We start from the raw sequence: 18,523 nt of genomic DNA, 5'->3' as shown, positions 1-18,523 counted from the left end.
CTCTCTCTCTCTCTCTCTCTCACACACACACACACACACACACACACACACACACACGCGCGCGCGCGCGCGTATACACGAACGCACAAGCATTCGCGCACACACGCGCGCTCGTGGGTGTTTGGCGGGTGCTCTGGTGCGGTTTGCTTCTTCCACAGAATTCTACACTTAGAATGTAGAATTCTGTGGCTTCTTCTTTCCTATGAAACATCTGTCGTCCTTATCTCCCCTTCTTCTTTTTTATGTTTGTTACTCTCTTGTAACACCTCTTATCTTCCGTCGCTCATATGACCTTATGCAGTTGCGAGCGCCGTAAAACCTCTACCAAAACACGCTCGCGCGCGCGCTCAAATCAAATTCTCAAGTCACCACGAACTCACCCTCAATAATTTATTATGGTCTCGTTTCATAAAGTTTGGAAATCGAGTAGAGTTTCCTTTTAACAAGGTGAGCTCTTCTTTTTTCCCAATCCATCTATCTGCCTATCTTATCTATCTGTCTGTCTGTCTGTCTGTCTGTCTGTCTGTCTGTCTGTCTGTCTGTCTGTCTGTCTGTCTGTCTGTCTGTCTGTCTGACTATCTAGCTATCTTTCGATCTATATATCTATCTACCTATCTACCTGTCTGTCTGTCTGTCTGTCTATCTATCTATCTATCTATCTATCTATCTATCTATCTATCTATCTATCTGAGTTATCAGTGTTGTTGTCGATGGGTTCTGTATAGTCCTGGATAACTTGCATGTTAAATATTTTACCCTTTTTTTTTCTCACGAACTGGCTTTTTGTGTCTTTTCTGCAGGTACTAGTGTTGAAAGGCATCGACAAAGGTAAAATTGGAATTGTGTGCATGCTGGTCAAAGAGAGGAACTGGTGCTTTGTAGAAGGGCTCAATTGCGTGAGTGAAATTTAATTAGTCGTGATAATGATGTTTGTTACTTGACTTACTTTTTCTAGTTCTAGCCTCGGTGTTTCCTTGCGGTGTCGAGGGGAGAAGCAAATTTAAATGTATTCCTTTTGTTTGTTATATAATCGCCTGCTGCGAGGTTATACGGGGTGCCCATTAGGGGATCGGGTCGGGACGGGGCGGTTTGCTAGCCAGATTGAGGGCTCAAAGCGGCTATCGTGGCACGAGCCGATCGCGCCCAACTCGTCACCTCAGAAACAAACGCGTTTGTTTTCAGGCGACAAGTCGGGTGATCGACCCGACCCGACCCACAATGGGTACCCGTTACGATGTTGTTCTCGATGAATGTTTCTCTGATTCTTCAGTCCATCTTCTCCTGGGCCTGCCCATTCCTCTGTTTCCGTCGTCTAATTTCTAGTTCTAGTTCTAGTGGTATCTGTCTCCGAGGTCTTATGCACCCCGCATAATTTAGTAAAATTGGATCTTTTTTTGCACAATTTCTGATTAATTTTCCTTTATCATTCTTTGTTAAAAATTAACAGAATCGCATAATTTCACATTTTTTGGCTCAGTTTGTATAATTTCAGAATTTTTTTTTTGCATGAAACCGAGGGGACAGTGGTATGCTCTTCGCTTCATTGATTGTAAATGTCGTACCTCTCTATCGACATATTACGATCATTTTGGAGGCGAGCTGCTTCGACCCTGGGCCTAACACTAACACTAACAGGGCTGAGAGGGACGTGGGGTGCGGCAACCCAGGAGACCCAGCGAAGAGACCCAATAAAATAACTTCCCGCGCAATTGTCGGCCTCTCGTCCTCTGAGTGAAATGTTGTCTGTGGTGTAGTGGTTAGGCACTTCGCTGTCGCGCTCAGCAGACCCGAGTATGATTCTCGGGTGTGGGGAAAATTTGTATCGAGTTTCTCTGTTTTTCTCCTGGGTTGTTGTATCTTGTATCTCTCTCAGCTCGGGTTAGCCGTGACAGGCAGGGTCGACAGCCTGCCTCTTAAATTATCTAGATTGTGTCAATGCGGGCGTAAAAATACCTACTTTAAAGATCAGACTCCAATATTATGTCTGACCAGTGGAAGTTACCTGCTTTTTGAGAAGCAGCTGGACCTTATCTTCTATGAATACGTTGTCTTTGTTTTTGTCGTGTGCTATTTTATCAGTTTCTATCAGTATTATATCATTGTTTAAACTTTTTTGGAAGTTATATAGTGCCTGAAATTTCATCAATTTTCACCTTTTTACCTGATGTCTTCCTCGGTGCCAACTCTTTGGTTCAGGGAGTAAATAGTAGCTGTAGGGCCTACATGTTGTTGGTTGGCGGGGGCTCTAGTGTGGTTCGCTCCTTCTTTCCTTGTAGATATCTATCGTCGTTGTCTCTCCTCCTGTGTTGTGTTTGTTTCTCTCTTGTGACACCACTAATCTGTGACATTTATATGATCTAAATTGTGTTGCAAATGCTGTAAAACGAAGCAGGGCCTACCACTAATAGTGGCACGTTGCAACCAACCACCGACATACACCCTGCCTCTTCTTTCCTTCTAAACATCTCATTTTTTGTGTTTGTTACTCCCTTGTAACACTCCTAATCTTCAGCACTAAATATTATACATGTATGACCTAATCGTGTTGCACGTGCCGTAAAACGCTCCTTTCTGGAACGAAAAGTGCAGGTTGTAGCTTTTCCTGACGATGCGCTCTTGTTGACAGAACTACAGATGGGTGGACAGGAGTACGTCCAACCCCGGAGTCTTGTCCAAGGTAGAGAAGCCTCTGCTGGTCACCAACGAGGTGGCTCTCCTTGACCCAAGTGACCAGTAAGAATTGTCCTTATTTCATTAGCTACACAGCACACTCTACTTTTCTAACCTGTTTCCCGGTTTCCAATCCCCCGGGGTTTTTTGGTTTTTGTTGGGGTTTTTTTGCACGTCTTTTGTCTCTTCCTTACCCTTCATCTTCTGCGGCCTTGTTTCATTCGCTGAAATTGCATTTTTTTTAAATTAAGTTAAAAAATCTTGGCACCTGTTTTGATTCCAGTTTGTCAATGTCAGCTTAGGTAAATTATCTGATCGGCTGCATGTAGTAAGAAATAAGAAAAAAATCAGGAAAATACATATCTAATCAATAGGCCTACTAAGTATACTGCTTTATTAGTATTAATAAATAGCTTAGTTTTATCAAGACTTGATTACTGTACCTCCTTGTTATCAGGAATATCACTGGAGAAAGTGAAGAGAATTCAAACTGTCCAAAACAGTGCTGCAAGTTTTGTTTTACAGAAAAGAAAGATAAACACGGCAACACATCTTTGACGGACACTGCACTGGCTTTCTGTTGAGAAAAGAATTATGTACAAGTTGGCCACTCTATGTCACAAATGCCTGAATGATAATGCGCCATCATGTGTATCAAAATCTGTTGTACTGTACATTCCAACTTCCAGTTTAAGGTCATCAGCTTGACAAAAAGAAAAATTTCTTTTACCATCTATGAAACTTAAAACAATGGATGAAAGGGCATTTGAATATCCAGGGATCTGGAATGCTTTGCCCAGTAGCCTTTTTTTTAGAGAGATCAGATTCTTTAATTCATCCAAATGTCAGATAAAGTCATTTCTGTTTTTAAATTAATGAGATAAATATTTAGAGAGATTTTCATTTGGTCAGAACACAATGCACTGTATGTTACTGTTGTGTTGCAAAGTGCTCAGAGCCTGTGTACTTTAATTTGGGTTGAGCGCTATATAAATGTCATATATTATTATTATAAATATATATTGGTTTATGATACTCATGTACACATTCTTATATCAGTACATGTAAAGGAATGTGAACTGGCCATGTGAAAGTGTTTTCTTCAAACACATGTATTATACATGCATGCATACATTATATTAATTAAAAGAACATGTATTCTTTATTGTTGGTTATTGTAAAGTAGAAGGATTATTTCAGCCAAATCCCGCTTTCCTTCTTTCACCTCCCCATTAATTGTTACCTTTATACAAAATCACCCATTACTTTATCTCCCTTTCCTCAATATCCCTACTCTCCTTTTAGCCTTTAATCAGATTCCCCCATTAATTAGTGTATTGATTTCAATAACTGTCACCCATCCCTTACTTATTCTTTTCATCAGAATCTCAAGTACATGTCTTCATTCTGTTACGCCAAATCTCTGACTACTTTATTTGTTTCAGCTAAGTACCCCATTTACTTTATTCTTCTTTGCCAAATATTTCTTTGACTTGAACAGTCCTTCCACTTTTCAGTGCCCACCCCCTCCCCCCCCCCACCCCCACCCCACCCCTCAAATATTATTCCTTCTATTGTAACACTCTATGATGCTGACGTGTGTTTCTCTCTCTCTCTCTCTCTCTCCCTCCCCAGACAGCCCACACAAGTGGAGTGGAGATTCGACGAGGATGGTAACAGAGTGCGCGTGTCCCTGAGGAGTGGCCGGATTGTCCCCATCTCAGAGAAGTACCTGGACGAAGCTGAGGACGGTGTGCTGAAGAGTTCCTACATTGGTAAGTATTGTCCACCTACATTGCAGTTTCCACGTTACCCTCTCGCTGGTAGGGTTGCTGCACACTCCTGCTTAAGCACACACGGTAGTCTTCACTTGTAGTAAGAGATTTACAGCTCTTGCAAGTCAAATAAATCTCGTATAAGGGCTGCGGATTAGAGGTGTTACTAATGAGTTACGTACAAAGAAATGAGGTAGAAGAGGTATGGACGATAGATATTTGATAGGAACGAGGGAGCAAACCATGCAGTAAAGTGGTCAAAAATAGAGTGCACATCAGTTCAGCGACTGTTTCTCAATGTAGGGAAAAAGTGAGATGGATGAACAAACAAAAAAATTCAGGTATCGGAAAAAATTAGGATCTACTAGTGTCGCTTTCAGATAACCTTCAGGTCTGTTTCATACTTTTGATGTATGTCATGTATGTATAAAGTTCCCATATTTGTAAAGCAATGATTTAAATTTAAGTTAATAACAATGTTGTTATCATTATCACTGGTTTCACTTCACTGTTTCTGTTTAGAAAAAAGTCCATTAATGATACAAAAATTGAATAGGAAAACGGTAGAATGACAACAGTATTGAAATTTACAGTGTTGTCAGCTGCTGTGAATTTTGAAGATCAGGTGTGGTTTTTCTTGTATTTTGTGAGTCCTGTGATAGCAATTTTCCTCATTAGTCACCCCAGTGCTACACGTGTTTAGTGCTGTAACAGCTGGGGGCTGATCATTTTGTCAGACAATGAGGCGAGAAGAAAAAAAGCAGCAGCAGGATTGACAAAATCTTTTTGTGAGGATTGGAGTCTCACTTTCCTCGTGAATTGGAGATGTTGCCCATTTAGACATACTGCTTAAAACTGAGTTAGGTAATCCCATGTAGACATAATGCACTTCACATGTCTTTGTAACCTGCTTCTTTTATGAATTAATTACACTTAACTTTCCAGCTCTAAGTGATTGTTATTGCAGTGTCAGGTAAGACTTTTTACTCTCAGACATAAATATACGAAGAAGTGAGGTGTGAGTTTTTAAAATGCAAACAGACATTGCTTTTCAGGACAAAGACTCTTTTTCTAGTGCACTCTGAATGAGTAAAGTCATAATGATGCATATGTAATGCTATGGCATGTAATTCTATGAGCTATTAAAGAACAAATGAATTGAATGAAGAAAAATACAAAGGAATAAGACAACACAAAACCTTTCCAACTGGTTCATTTAGACTATCATAGTCCGATCCTAAAAATGTTTGTAAGTCCTCATTCAGTTTTCCTCTACTTCTCACTGTTTGGTTTGGATTTCTTTTTCTTTACTTTCTCAGAGCAAAACTGGGACACAAAGGAGAAAGAGCTGACCAAAGTGACCTACAAACCTTCCCTTTCATCATTTGAAGCTGACATCATGCAGGCCATGGGCATTAAAGAGGATAGAAAAAGAGCCCCAGTATTTTACTACTGACCTCACATCTGCATTCATTCTTTCTGTACATCTGCTTTTTGCCCTGCAAAATATAAATACCATTGTGAAAAGATCATTCAATGTGTTTTCTTCTGTGTTTTCCTCTAGATCTCAGGGCTTGTCTTCAGGTGTTCTTTTTTGCAGCTAATGATGCATCTGATTTTTTCACAGGTACTCTGAGAAAACCCAGTGGAAGTTGCTGGAGGTCATGCTGAGACATTATTCAAAACAGACCATGGAATCATAGACAAACCATTTCTTAATCTTAACTCAAAATAATGATGCTCTAATATTTTTCAAATAATTTTTACCACTTACAATGAGCACATACCACAAGCCTATTTTGCAAAAATCTAACATTTTCTTTTGCGGATACGGTACACATTAATTTTCAAGTGCACTCTCAACTCTAAATCCAAATGAAAGAAGAATTTTATTTCCTCTCTGGGGAAACCCGGTGTGCATGAAAATATTGCAACTACAGAAAAAAAACATCTTTCCTTTCAACCTGTATGCTGTCTCTTGGTAAATTTTAAGTCATTTTCATTAGTAGACCTACGGCCTTTGAAGTTATTTTTTACATTTTACCAAATGCTGCAATTACACCTTAAGTGCAAAATGCCCAACAGAGCTGAATGTTACACCTCTATGCAAAAGTCTGTTTTATAATAAAACTATTCTTTACTTTCTGACAGGTCATTTCAAAGCCTTAAGTGAAACCATTAAAAAAAAATTTTTTTTGCTATTAGAAGAATGTTGTTTTCTATGCTTTAGGTTTTGGAAAGCTGAACATGATAGTAACGACTGACGAGATGACAAACTCATGAGACTGGTTAAAAAAAAGAAGGACATTTCAGCTATGCCCTCCAGCACCTATGTTCTTTAAACTTTGCAACATTCACATAGGTCTACCTTTATGCTGTGTGTAAAACTGCTGAGTAGCTGTCGACGTAAAATACGTATTTTGTGGCTGTCGCAGGAACAATGAGCAATTCCCGTTCACCTTGCTATACAGGATGAGGAAAAAAATTGGAGTTCTTCATTGATCCTGTGACACCAGCAATATAATACACATGCAGTCCACTTGAAATGAAAACGCTTAATCCCGAAACGGCAGTAAACTGAAAGGAAAAAATAATCTCAGTTTGTTTGGGTTTGGGATTTTATTCTTCTATTTTAGCAACCTCTTGAAACTGAAAACAGGGCTAAACTGAAGGAAAACTGGCAGTCCCACCGATTTCGGTTTTAAGTGGACCCCGCTGTAATTTAATCCCTTTTAAGAGACTGTCAAGCTGACACAGGTTGCTCAATATGTACAGTCAGACTTTGGGGTGGATGTCAACAGAGAAGTCTTTACAGGGAATCAGGCTTACTCTGCTCACCTCTCTAGCTTCAACAGCACAAAGTCTGCTTCGACTATCAAGGCACCCCGGAAATAGTGGGTCACAAGAGTGTAACAAACATACAAAAGAAGTAGAGGACAAAAATGATAGTAAGGATTAGGAAGGAAAAAGCAGCAGTTCCCTTTTGTAGTTCAGGCACAGTTTTGAGCGTGACGTTAGATCAGCCCATTTTCAATTCTACTGTGCATTAGAACGAGGCCTTTGAGAATGGCTTAAAGACAGCCCTGCTTACTACCAGGTTTTGCCAATGTATGAAAAGGAGCGCATTTTCGCCTTCACACCGCCATCTGTCTGAGTTGTATGGTCCTTATTTAATAAATGTAAATTTGCCTTACCACACCGCCCGCCAGATATGTTAATCATCTCTTTCTGTCATGAGAAAGACGAAGAGATTGAGTGAGAGAGAGAGAGAGAGAGAAGACGCTCAGCTCTGAATGCATGTGCACGTACGTGTATATCAGGAACAAAAAGACACTTTTCAAACACAGACCCCACAGCAGAATCATATTCCTTGACAGTCGCGACTATACGACAGAGGAACACCCCATTGAACCGTCAGACCCGCTGTTCTTCCAGCTCATGCTGGTCCCAAGTACATATATATACATGTATTTCATACAGTCGAACCTGTGTAAGACGGCCTCCCATTGTCAAGGAGAAAAGTGGCCATATAAGACAGGTGGCCGTCTTAGGCAGGACTGATCAAGATGAAGAAAACAGACCCTTCCTTTCTGAGGTCCCAACCGAGGGTAGCCGCATTGTATTTGTTGTTGTTGTCATTATTGTTGTTGTTTTCGCTGGTTTTATTATATTTTTTTCCTTTTGTTGCTACTTTTGTGTAAGGGTGACAATAAAACGAAATGTGTCAGTGCCAGACAAGGAGGACCGAGAGCTATGGTAAAACAAACACACGGGTCGCAACCATTGGGAGAACGAGCGACGCTTCTGTCACAAGTTCAAGTTAACGTGTATTGTTACTTTGTTACAGACTGGGTAAACAGTGACAACTCATCTCACGATTTGTGCATGAGTTCTGGGCGGGGCTTATGGGTTATGAGGGATCACACGCTTATCTCACCAACAGCTGAAAATATGTTATAGGTCAACAGTGGGAGGGGCCTACGCAGCATGATCGGTCGGAGGGACAACCTAACAACGACAGGTGATTGGATTACGATGGCTCGACCACAACGTCAGGGGCCAATGCACAATTTATGACAAAACATAATGGAGTTACTAAGGTGGCCGTCTAAGACAAGTTTATTGCTTGGTGTGATAGGGGTTGTGTGTTAAAATATGGTGGCCGCAGCCGCGTTGGACAGGTGCCCGTTTTACATAGTTAAATTATATAGAAAAAAACGCAAGGGGGGGGGGAGTGGCCGTTTGTACAGGTGGCCGTCTTATAAGTTATAGATAGAGATGGCCGTCAGGGCGACACTATATATATATATATATATATATATATATATATATATATATATATATATATATATATATATATATATATGCAACATCTCACCGTCCGTCAAATGTCTGAGTTGTACAGTCCTTATTTAATTATTGTAAATTTGCCAGCATAAAAACTCTCCCCACTTGGGAATCGCTTGTCTTCAGCGTGCAGCGGCAAAGCACTTCTTAATCTCTTCACGTCAGACGCCAGTATAGAAAACCAGGGAAAAAGGTGGACATTTCAACAGTGTTACACAATAACACTTTGCGCATTATATTTAGTCAATTCACTTTCTGTTGTTTTTTTTGTAAGTTTTACGGCACGTGCAATACAATTAGGTCTTTGTTTGTTTGAGTAAAGAGAAGCACATCGACACGTCACACAATAATGGTCTGTAAGTGCTGGGGAAAAGTATGACAGACAGAAAGGACAGCAGAGGGAAAGTAAAGAAGTAGGACCTACCAGTGGCACCCTCCAACCACCCGCACAATTAAGTCATATAAGTGCTGAAGTTTAGAGGTATTGCACGAGAGTAACTTTCAAAGAAAAGGAGGAGAGATAAGGACAACAAATGTTTGATATTAAAGACGAAGCAACATACAAACAAAGCTTTTCACATTGAGGTCAACAACCACAAACATCACTTTGCTCAAATTATAGAGTTCATTAACCCTTTGAGTCCTGACCTCTTGGGGCTACCGTGCCCCCTTTGCCTGAGCTCCTGAGCAATATATTACTCACATTCATAGGACCATCAGAATCACTTTCCGAATCCCACTCAGGGCAGTCCTTGTCAATACCAGCATCTAATTCAGAAAGATATTTAAAGAAATCAATGTCTTGAGTTGTAAACACCGCTTTCCGTAGGCGTTTTGTCTGAGATGGGCCGGGTTGGAGATGGGGTCTCGTTCACCGGTGGCTAGGCATATGGGCAGTTTTACGCGCCGCTGGTTGTATTTACGCGCCACCGGTGGCAAGGACTCAAAAGGTTAGTTTAGTTTTAGTAGAGGTTTTAACTTTCACGGCGCTCGCAACTGCATATGGTCATATATGAGCGCCAGAAGATTAGAGGTGTTACAAGTACAAGAGAGTAACAAACATAAAAAAGGAAGAGGGGAGATAAGGACGATATATGTTTGATAGGAAAGAAGAAGCAAACCACACCAGAGCACCCGCCAACCACCCACTCAAAAGGTTAACACCAACAGCATTCACTTCATGCTTGAGGGAAAAGGGCAGACCAAAGCCGCAAGGAAACAAAACCCAAGACACACATAGAGTAAGAGAGGACAGGCACACTTAACACAAGCTACACACCACATTAAGAGAAAAAATCCTTGTTGTCACTGGTAATTTTTTATTCATGGGAAACTCGTTCATGAAATAATGAACAAATTCTGAGAACTCACAACAAAGCTCAGATACTAAGTATGCATAAGTTATAATAACAAGAAAAAGGGCTATGTACAATCCGGCAACAAAATGATACACAGGCAAAACAGGTCATTCAAATTCAAAACAGTACATGTCAAAAGTGAGCTTCAAGTCCAATCAAGAGTAAGTGCCAGGACGCAGTTTCATCCACTGACTGCAGATTTTTTTATTGTGTTCTTTGTCAAAAGTTGTATCAGAAAAATTGAATGTAAAAATAATTTATCCCCATAAAACCATGAAAACTTTCACTGCATCTTTACTCACTCAGTACAACATGACATGAAAATAATAGCTATACAAAATTATTAGTATTGATGACTTCCAAGGACACAATGTTAAATTCTGAGCAAAAGACAATGCTATACAAAGGTACTTTTTTAAAAATTGCTGAATTGTCATGACAGGGTAGACGAACTACTGACAATACATTTTCCTCTACAACATTAGATTTTCAAAATACTGAAGTAACAACCCTACATCGAACATCCAAGGAGAATTTTGTATTTCAAGGTCACAAAAACACAACCACTTTCAGTTTCATATCCTGCACGAACAAAAAAGAACAGGAGATTGCAAAAATATCAACTAATAACAAAACATGAAATAAAGAATAGAGCACACAATTTCCATTTTTTTTTTTTAAAGCATCTACTAAGCAAACTAGCATAAATACAAGGATGGTCACACCTCTTTACAAAAAGAAAAGAAACCTCCTCATCTTTTGTATCAGGAGAGACACATGCAAACAAACCAAAAAACAAAACTACCAATCTTTTCTTAAGCGCCAATTGTCTAAAAATCCTGTTAAGGCCTGTCCTTTTAACAAATTCATTGAATGGAGATAACAAAGCAATAAAATCTTCTCGCAGCATTTTACAAGTGTAGGTTGAGCAGCAACACTTTCGGGCACTTACTTAAAATTGAAAGATGATAAAATAGAGACAACCACGTGGCCAATCATCCACTCTTCTATCCCAACACCTTGAGCAGTATAGGGTTCCTGTGAAGAGCCATAACTAGTCCATCTTTTCCTAACAGTCTCCCTTTCTCCTTCAGCCTGTTGTTCTGAGGGGAAATTTATCTTGGTGTAGCTACTACAACTGTCCCTTTAACACTTGTCTAGAAAGTCGACACGTAAAACTGACAGCTGGGTCTGGGAGAGGTCTGGGTCTATCCATGACCAGCAAGACTCTCTCCTTAGAGCATAATATACTACACTGAATATCAAACCCAAAATAGCACAAGACTGAAGTAGTTCGAGTTCGAGAGCCCAGGTTTATTAATACTACAGCCTTGGAACTTTAGAAAATAAACATGTAGTGCACTTTGCTTTCATTTGACTGGAGTCATAGCTGCACAAGTACCCTTCCAAATTCAATTATTAAATTCACACGCAAAAAAATATCACTACTTTATTTGCCACTTTTTAGGAAATCAGTCTTGGCTGGGGTGCAAAACTTCTTCATCAGGACACAACTTAAAGCAAATTGCCCAACCCAGTCAAAATAAAAGTGAATTACAAAGAACAAAATATATACATCGCAGAAATCAAATTAAAATGGTGTAAAATAGTTACGCCATTTACAGCATCTTGTCTCATCAATCTTCTGGTTTTCATAATTATTCCATTTGTGGTCTTAACTTGCTATCATTAGGAACACGGGGGGGGGGAGGGGGGGGGGGGGGGGGACAGAACAAAGGAGGGGTGGTGGATAGTTCTTTGATCTAGGGCAGTAACCATTTACCAACTAGAGGCGCCCAAGGGGAGCAGCTTACTAAAGGCAGTGATAGACCTTGAGGGGAACTTTGCAAAAGTCTGCATGTGGTCTGTTTAGCTAGATCTGGATGGGTCAGCATCATGTTTTGGGGATAAATCAGGAATCTTAGATAAAATTCTTGTTTTTTCCTTGTATTTATTAGCACAAAATCAATCTACTGGCCGATTTTCTATTGAAAATTTTAGAAGCAGGAGACGGGATGGGATGGAGTTAAAACTTGGGACAAAATCAGAAAAAAAACTTTGAAGAGATACACAGTAACTTGGCCCGTAACGCCACACTGATCAAACAAGGACACTTTGCAAGTTCATAAACATAAAACCATACTTTCCCTGTGACCTCTTGCAGCAGAAACAAGACATGGTTTCAAACATCATCACACAAGCAATGAACACATAGCCTACCATCAGACATGATCACTTACAACGTGACAATCTATATATTAATTAGTACAAACATAAAAATAATTCAAGCAGTTATTTTTCTTCATCACTGCTAGTCGCAGAAACACCAGCACTCGACACAAGTGGACTTCAGCTTTATCTACAATATAAATGCACAAATATATTTTACCCCCCAAAAATAATAAAATAAAACAAATTACTCAATTCTTAAATATTGTGCAAGAAAATGCATTACCACCTTAGCATATCCCACACACTGATTAAATAAGATACAGCAGAACTAAACCATCATGGCCAAATGGTGCTGTGCCAATGATGGAAAAAGCAATGCAGATTCCCATCCCTTTGCTGCCAAATTACTTCTTGATCCCCAGTGAGAAGTCACATCAGTAGTACGGCCTCCGTGGATTGTTCTGCAGAAGAGAAATAATAATAATAATAATAATAATAATAATAATAATAAATAATAAATGACATTTATATAGCGCTCAACCCCGAATAAAGTACACAGGCTCTGAGCGCTTTACAATACAGTACATAATACAACAGTAACATAAAACGTGTTCTGACTAAAGAAAATTATTCCTAATATTCATCTTATTAATTTAAACACAGAAACGGACTTCAGCTGACATTTGAATGAATCAAAAGATTTGATCTCTCTTAAAGTACTTGGTAAAGCATTCCAGATCTTGGGGCCTTGGTATTCGAATGCCCTTTCACCCATTGTTTTTAGTTTCATAGATGGTAAAATAAATTTCTTTTTGTCAGCTGATGACCTTAAACTACGAGTTGGAATGTACAGTCTTAACAGATTTGATAAATATGATGGTGCATTATCATTCAAACATTTGCAACACAGGCTGGCCAACTTGTACACTATCCTTTTCTCAACAGGAAGCCAATGCAAAGTTCATAAAAGAGGTATAACAGAGTCTCGCTTTCTTTTCCTTAAAACTAAACGTGCAGCATTGTTTTGGACAGTTTGAAGTCTTTTAACTTTCTCCAATGATATTCCTGATAACAAAGAGTTACAATAATCAAGTTTTGATAAAATTAAGCTAGTTACTAGTAAAGCAGTATACTTAGTATTGATCAGAAGACGTATTTTACTAATTTTTCTTATTTTTCTAAATACATGCAGCTGATCAGATGATTTACCTCACCAACATTGTATATATAATATAATACATATGTATATACAATGTATATATAATATACATAAAAAGAACGTTATTTGACCATCACAAACAAAATGACCATGACCTTTCATTCACTGTCGCAGTAGAATTATGCAATTTTTCAACAGAAGTCAACATAATCCATTTTTCTATGCTATATTTGAATGAAAATGTATAAGACAGAGTACCCATTGGCACCAATTTGACCTTAGGGTCCTTAGCACACAAGAAGAAAATGGATCAACTATAGCTTGTTCACTTTTGATTGTCTACATTAACAAAATTCTAGCTCTAGCTCATTTATTAATTTACCTAAGCCCATGAAACTTTGCATGGCACTTCTGCAGGGCAGCAACCCCAAAAAAAATATTATTAAAAAAAACTCTTGATCCAGTACTTTAAAAAATTTTCTCTTTGAGGCCTATATTAAAAACCACTCTTTGGATCACTAAAATAAATGACTTACAGTAACCAAGCCAACAAATTGCTCATTTTGATACAGTAACACCACCATGTCCTCTCATTTCAGCATAAGGTGTTAGATTTCATCCCCCAGCTGTCTAGACGTACAAGCACCACGTGTCTTGAAAATCACTCACCTCGTTTCTTGAATCGCGTTTCTTAAGCGAACGCTTAAGTGTGGTGCTGAGTAAAATATATAAACTTCTCAATATTTTTGGTGTATGCTGTAAATCCCCTATTATATCTTTTACCCGTTTTAGACTTACATCAAAGAAAACGTGTCGAAACCTTAGTTTGCACAGAACTTTACGAATGGGCTTTTAGATTCTGTTGGTCATTCAACTTTTAGACCCCTATGCAAAGATCTGAGAAGATTAAACAGAGCAATTTCATTTTATCTTGTTTTAATCTCGATCAGACGAAAGTGAACAAGTTATAGAATTTTTTTCCACTTATAAAGAGCCATTTTCCTAGGTGGTCAGTAATTTGCAGAAGTTACAGCAAAGTCCTGACACTTGAGTGAGCATTTTACAAAGGTATGAGTTGTAGGCAGGAGGTGTCTAAGTAACAACAAAACCATGACCTCTAAAACAACTTTTTAGTAAGGCAGAAGTTGAAGCACTGCTAGATGTCTTACTACAAGCAATGACAGATCTAAAGAGTGTCAATGGGTGTAAAACTTCAGCATGTACATTTTAAAAAAATAAAAAAAGCAATTACATCAGAAGAAGAATCACAGAAATCGATGTACAGAAAAGTGGGAAGACCTGGACTAACATCAAGAGGTTAGCCCTGGATAAAGAAAGGAGGAAGGTGTTTGTCTGTGGCCTAAACCCTAGTGAAGGGTGAGAAAGGCAATGATGATGAATGACATCAGAGCGAGACCAGCACAAAACATCACGAGGTGAGAGAGGGAAGCTTGGCTGTGCCTTTTCAGGGGAAAATGTATGAGTAGGTACCTCAAACTGAAATTTCAAAGTCCTCTGATTTCATAGTTAAATGCACCACCTTATAGAATGTATTATTCTGAGTATTTTGATACCAAATCTATACATATAACTTCATTTTTAACAAAGTTATGAACATCTGAAGTTGCAGAAAAATGTTATATTTTTTTATTTGCGAAATGTCTGCACTTTGAGATGTCACAACATTCTTAAATTTGAATGGACATTCACAAAAACTTGTAAACACATACCCATGCACATAGAGGACAAGCCCAATTTTTTTCAGGGCTATCAAATAGCCAGAAGATGGAAATTTATTGACGTAAACATGGCTTTTTGACCAAAATGACAAGAAATACAAGGGGAGGTTAAAATCACCACTCGTGACCACCGGCTTATCGGCCTAACGCCAGGCCACGCTGATGGGAATGAGAAAGATTTTATGCAAAACCGGGGCGATGGCGGCCTGCTTGCGAGCCGATGGGGAGCGTCCGGTATTTATTTGCGTATAATGGCTGTGTTATTCTTGAAGAGGAATGCATGAGCTTTCTGCCGATATATTTACGTAGTCAGTCCGATCACTGGTTCCATAAAAAAACAGCATCGAAAGTTTTCACATATTAATCTCTTCTATTAATTTTTTAAGGACAGTCTTAAGAAATATATCACCGGAAAGAGCGTTTTCTCATAAAAAAATATAGACGAATCAGATTGCAGTACAGTCCGTGCCGGCTTTAAGCACGCCAGCCTTAAGCACGTTTCGGACTCAAGCACGCTAAACGGCTCTTACCGAATATTTGCTATATAAATTACACGCCTTTACGCACGGTAACTTTGGCTTCAAGCACGCTTTATTTACAAGACAGTTAATATTTTCATGATGATCCATCGAAGTTCGAACTCAGTTTACACCGCAGCAGTGGAGTGTGTCAAGAGAAACACAAAGAACGCAAGTGATGGCCCCGGACACACACACACTCACACGGGCGGAGAGGAAGGCAGAGAGATGCACAGTGCGCGCGGACATAAGATCTAGCCTAGGCCTAGGGCAAAGCTACACACGACCAAAAAAAAAAATACAAAGAGAGTCGGGGAGACGAGAAAGGGAGTCTGGCTGCGATTTCACCTTTGACCCTCGCTATCCTTTAATCCTGATTGTGTATCACGCGCGAGGTGGGATGAAGGCGGTGGTATGAGTGGCACAGCGGGCAGTGGTACGCACAGGCAGTGTGTTACAGTAGGCCTAGTGTGCTGTGTCGTGACTGGCCGTCTAAATTAAGTTTTCATTTCCCAAAACAAACAAGCGAACAAAAACTACCATGGCGGGTGTCTAAATAACAGTGCACACTTTTGCGGGACCGCTATAGGCCTAGTTACAAACAAAGGGAAATAGCACGGGGAATTTTCTAGATCTACATGAAATTCTCTGGATTATGTCTACTTCGCACTTAAGCACGCTTCGGCTTTAAGCACGCTTAAGCTTTCTCCCGATGACCGTGCTTAAAGCCGGCATGGACTGTATTTAATACCATACGCTCTCCGTTCCTGTTCAACCGAGGTCACTCAAAAAATCAATAAACGAAACGCGTGGCCACGACAGTGAAAACCTCGATAGTTTTGTCTTTTATCCCATAAGATTTTGCTTTCAAAAGAATCATTGATTCAAATAAATAATACCACTAAAAAGAGGAAAAGCTCCTCTTTCTTCTGATATATCAAGTGTCTGTGTGTATGCATGATCACACGGTGTTTTAGGAGGGTAAAAATATGGGTTTTTGTCTCCGTGACAGTGCGCCACGGGGCGCAAGGCCAGTTTGCGGTACCTAGTATGAGCCAGTGGACATGCTAGAGGAGACAGTTTCATCTGTAGCGGATGCTGGCCTGTAAGTGTAAAGCATATACACATGGAAAGAAGAAAGAAGTAAGAGCTGTAACAGTCCTAACCACAGATAATGCATTACCAGAGGGTTGGGCCGGAATCTGTATGCCAGCATCATCCTTTTTCTGTAAGCATCGTACTCGTCATCTTCCTTTGTGAGCTCCGCTGGCCGGTCAATACCCAAACCACGTCCTTCCACGGTTGTATTCCCTCTGGAAACCACACCATGGAATGGGTAGAATCAGTAAAATGGCCACAAACTAATGTAATTTAAACTGAAGAAAAGCCCACAAACAAGGAGGAAATAGTCTAGAAAAAAGTAACATTTTCACTAACCACTTCAATCAGTGCTTCCAACAGCAGAAGCTTTTCTGAAAAGTAAGGAAAATTCTACCGGGGATCTGGAGCCTTATAGGCCCCCAGCAGGGTCCAGAGACAGTGTCCCTGTGGGAGTTCAGGGGGCAAAGGCCCTTAAGAATTTGAAATTTAGGGCTTTTAGAGGGTTGAAAAATGGCATTTGGGAGCCTGTTGGAAGAGATTGCAGACAACATATGACATCTATTTTTTCACCAAGATTTTGTCTTGTTTGATTTCTCCACCTATAGATCTTTCATTTTCTGGCAATGTTTACAAGCAGGTTCCCCTTGCCATTGCTACTATAATCAGTGATGCCAACAGTCAAAGCAGAAAAGTAAGGAAAGTTCTAAGCTTTTAGAAGGTTGAAAATGGCATTTATGAGCCTGTTTGAAGAGATGGCCAGCAACCTAGAATACCTATATTTTGCACCAAGATTTTGTTTTTTCCATTCTTGATTTCTTCATCTTCATTTCTTTCCCTTGCTGACAATATTTACGTTTAAAAACAAGTTCCCCTTGCCAATGCCACTACAATTCAATTTTCATCGTACCCACTGACAAAAGGAAAACCCAGGAGCATGAATCTTGATGATACAGTCACACGTCACCAAGTGTATACCCTAATAGTCCTCCATTTTTCATGTTAAAAGTGTCGAATGCCACCACCTCAGAACACAATTTACTATTATTCTTGATTCTAGTTATAGTAACAATTCCTTCAGCAGCGGCCATTACTGTGCTCCTGTAGAATCCACACTGACAATTTCTCTAGTTCTAAACATCTGTAAAAAAAAAAAAAAAGATTAATTCCAATAACGATTTTCTTTCTAAATATACAATTCAATTTCTTGGTCAACGCACAGATTTTCCAGCTGCAGCTATGATCCAAAGATAGACATAAAGAATGAGTGACAAGTGAATGAAAGACAGGAGGAAACCCGCACAAAAATATATCACTATCGTGCCAGATTTGGATCGATGCTCAAGTGAAGATGTCGGCCTACGTCAACTGAGCCACAATGAATGTATAGAGGGATAATGGCCAAGTGCAGGAAATGCGTAATCTGGCAGGTTTCTAAAATAACCTATTGCCGAGAATAACTGTAAATATCCAGAACTTAGCAAAGACTACACGGAGACAAGTACTGATACTTTGTTATGGAATATCATTGGCCCTACATGATTATACTTCTTACAGATGGAGTTGATCATGAGGAGGGGGAAAGTAAGGAACTTTCAAAAAGTATGGATATCCGTAAAAAATACAGAAGATTGAAAGCACTGCATTTCGTAAAAATATTTGAAAGGATGTGAAATCTTGGGGGGGG

General features: G+C 39.5%; 2 protein-coding genes across 4 annotated transcripts in view; one reads left to right on the top strand and one right to left on the bottom strand.

Annotated features, from left to right (window-relative positions):
• LOC101847578 (probable 39S ribosomal protein L24, mitochondrial) overlaps window positions 1-5,977 on the top strand; it is a 47,696-nt gene extending 41,719 nt beyond the window's left edge. For both annotated transcript variants that reach the window (XM_005096514.2, XM_035969253.1), the window contains exons 3-6: window positions 801-896; window positions 2,627-2,733; window positions 4,306-4,445; window positions 5,765-5,977. In XM_005096514.2, the coding sequence (XP_005096571.2) occupies window positions 801-896; window positions 2,627-2,733; window positions 4,306-4,445; window positions 5,765-5,901 (480 nt within the window). In that variant the 3' untranslated portion in view covers window positions 5,902-5,977. The remainder of the gene's footprint in view (window positions 1-800; window positions 897-2,626; window positions 2,734-4,305; window positions 4,446-5,764) is intronic.
• A 6,117-nt stretch (window positions 5,978-12,094) lies between these two features.
• The window catches only part of LOC101847101 (arginine-glutamic acid dipeptide repeats protein), a 31,070-nt gene continuing 24,641 nt past the window's right edge, over window positions 12,095-18,523 (bottom strand). For both annotated transcript variants that reach the window (XM_005096512.3, XM_035969252.1), the window contains exons 16-17: window positions 16,922-17,051; window positions 12,095-12,783 (exon numbers count right to left, since the gene is read on the bottom strand). In XM_005096512.3, coding sequence (XP_005096569.1) covers window positions 12,757-12,783; window positions 16,922-17,051 — 157 coding nt within the window. In that variant the 3' untranslated portion in view covers window positions 12,095-12,756. The remainder of the gene's footprint in view (window positions 12,784-16,921; window positions 17,052-18,523) is intronic.

The sequence above is a fragment of the Aplysia californica genome, unplaced genomic scaffold, assembly GCF_000002075.1.
Source record: "Aplysia californica isolate F4 #8 unplaced genomic scaffold, AplCal3.0 scaffold00130, whole genome shotgun sequence".
Classification (NCBI taxonomy): domain Eukaryota; kingdom Metazoa; phylum Mollusca; class Gastropoda; order Aplysiida; family Aplysiidae; genus Aplysia; species Aplysia californica.
Note: the sequence above shows the minus strand (reverse complement) of the source record. Positions and strands in the feature narration are given on the sequence as shown.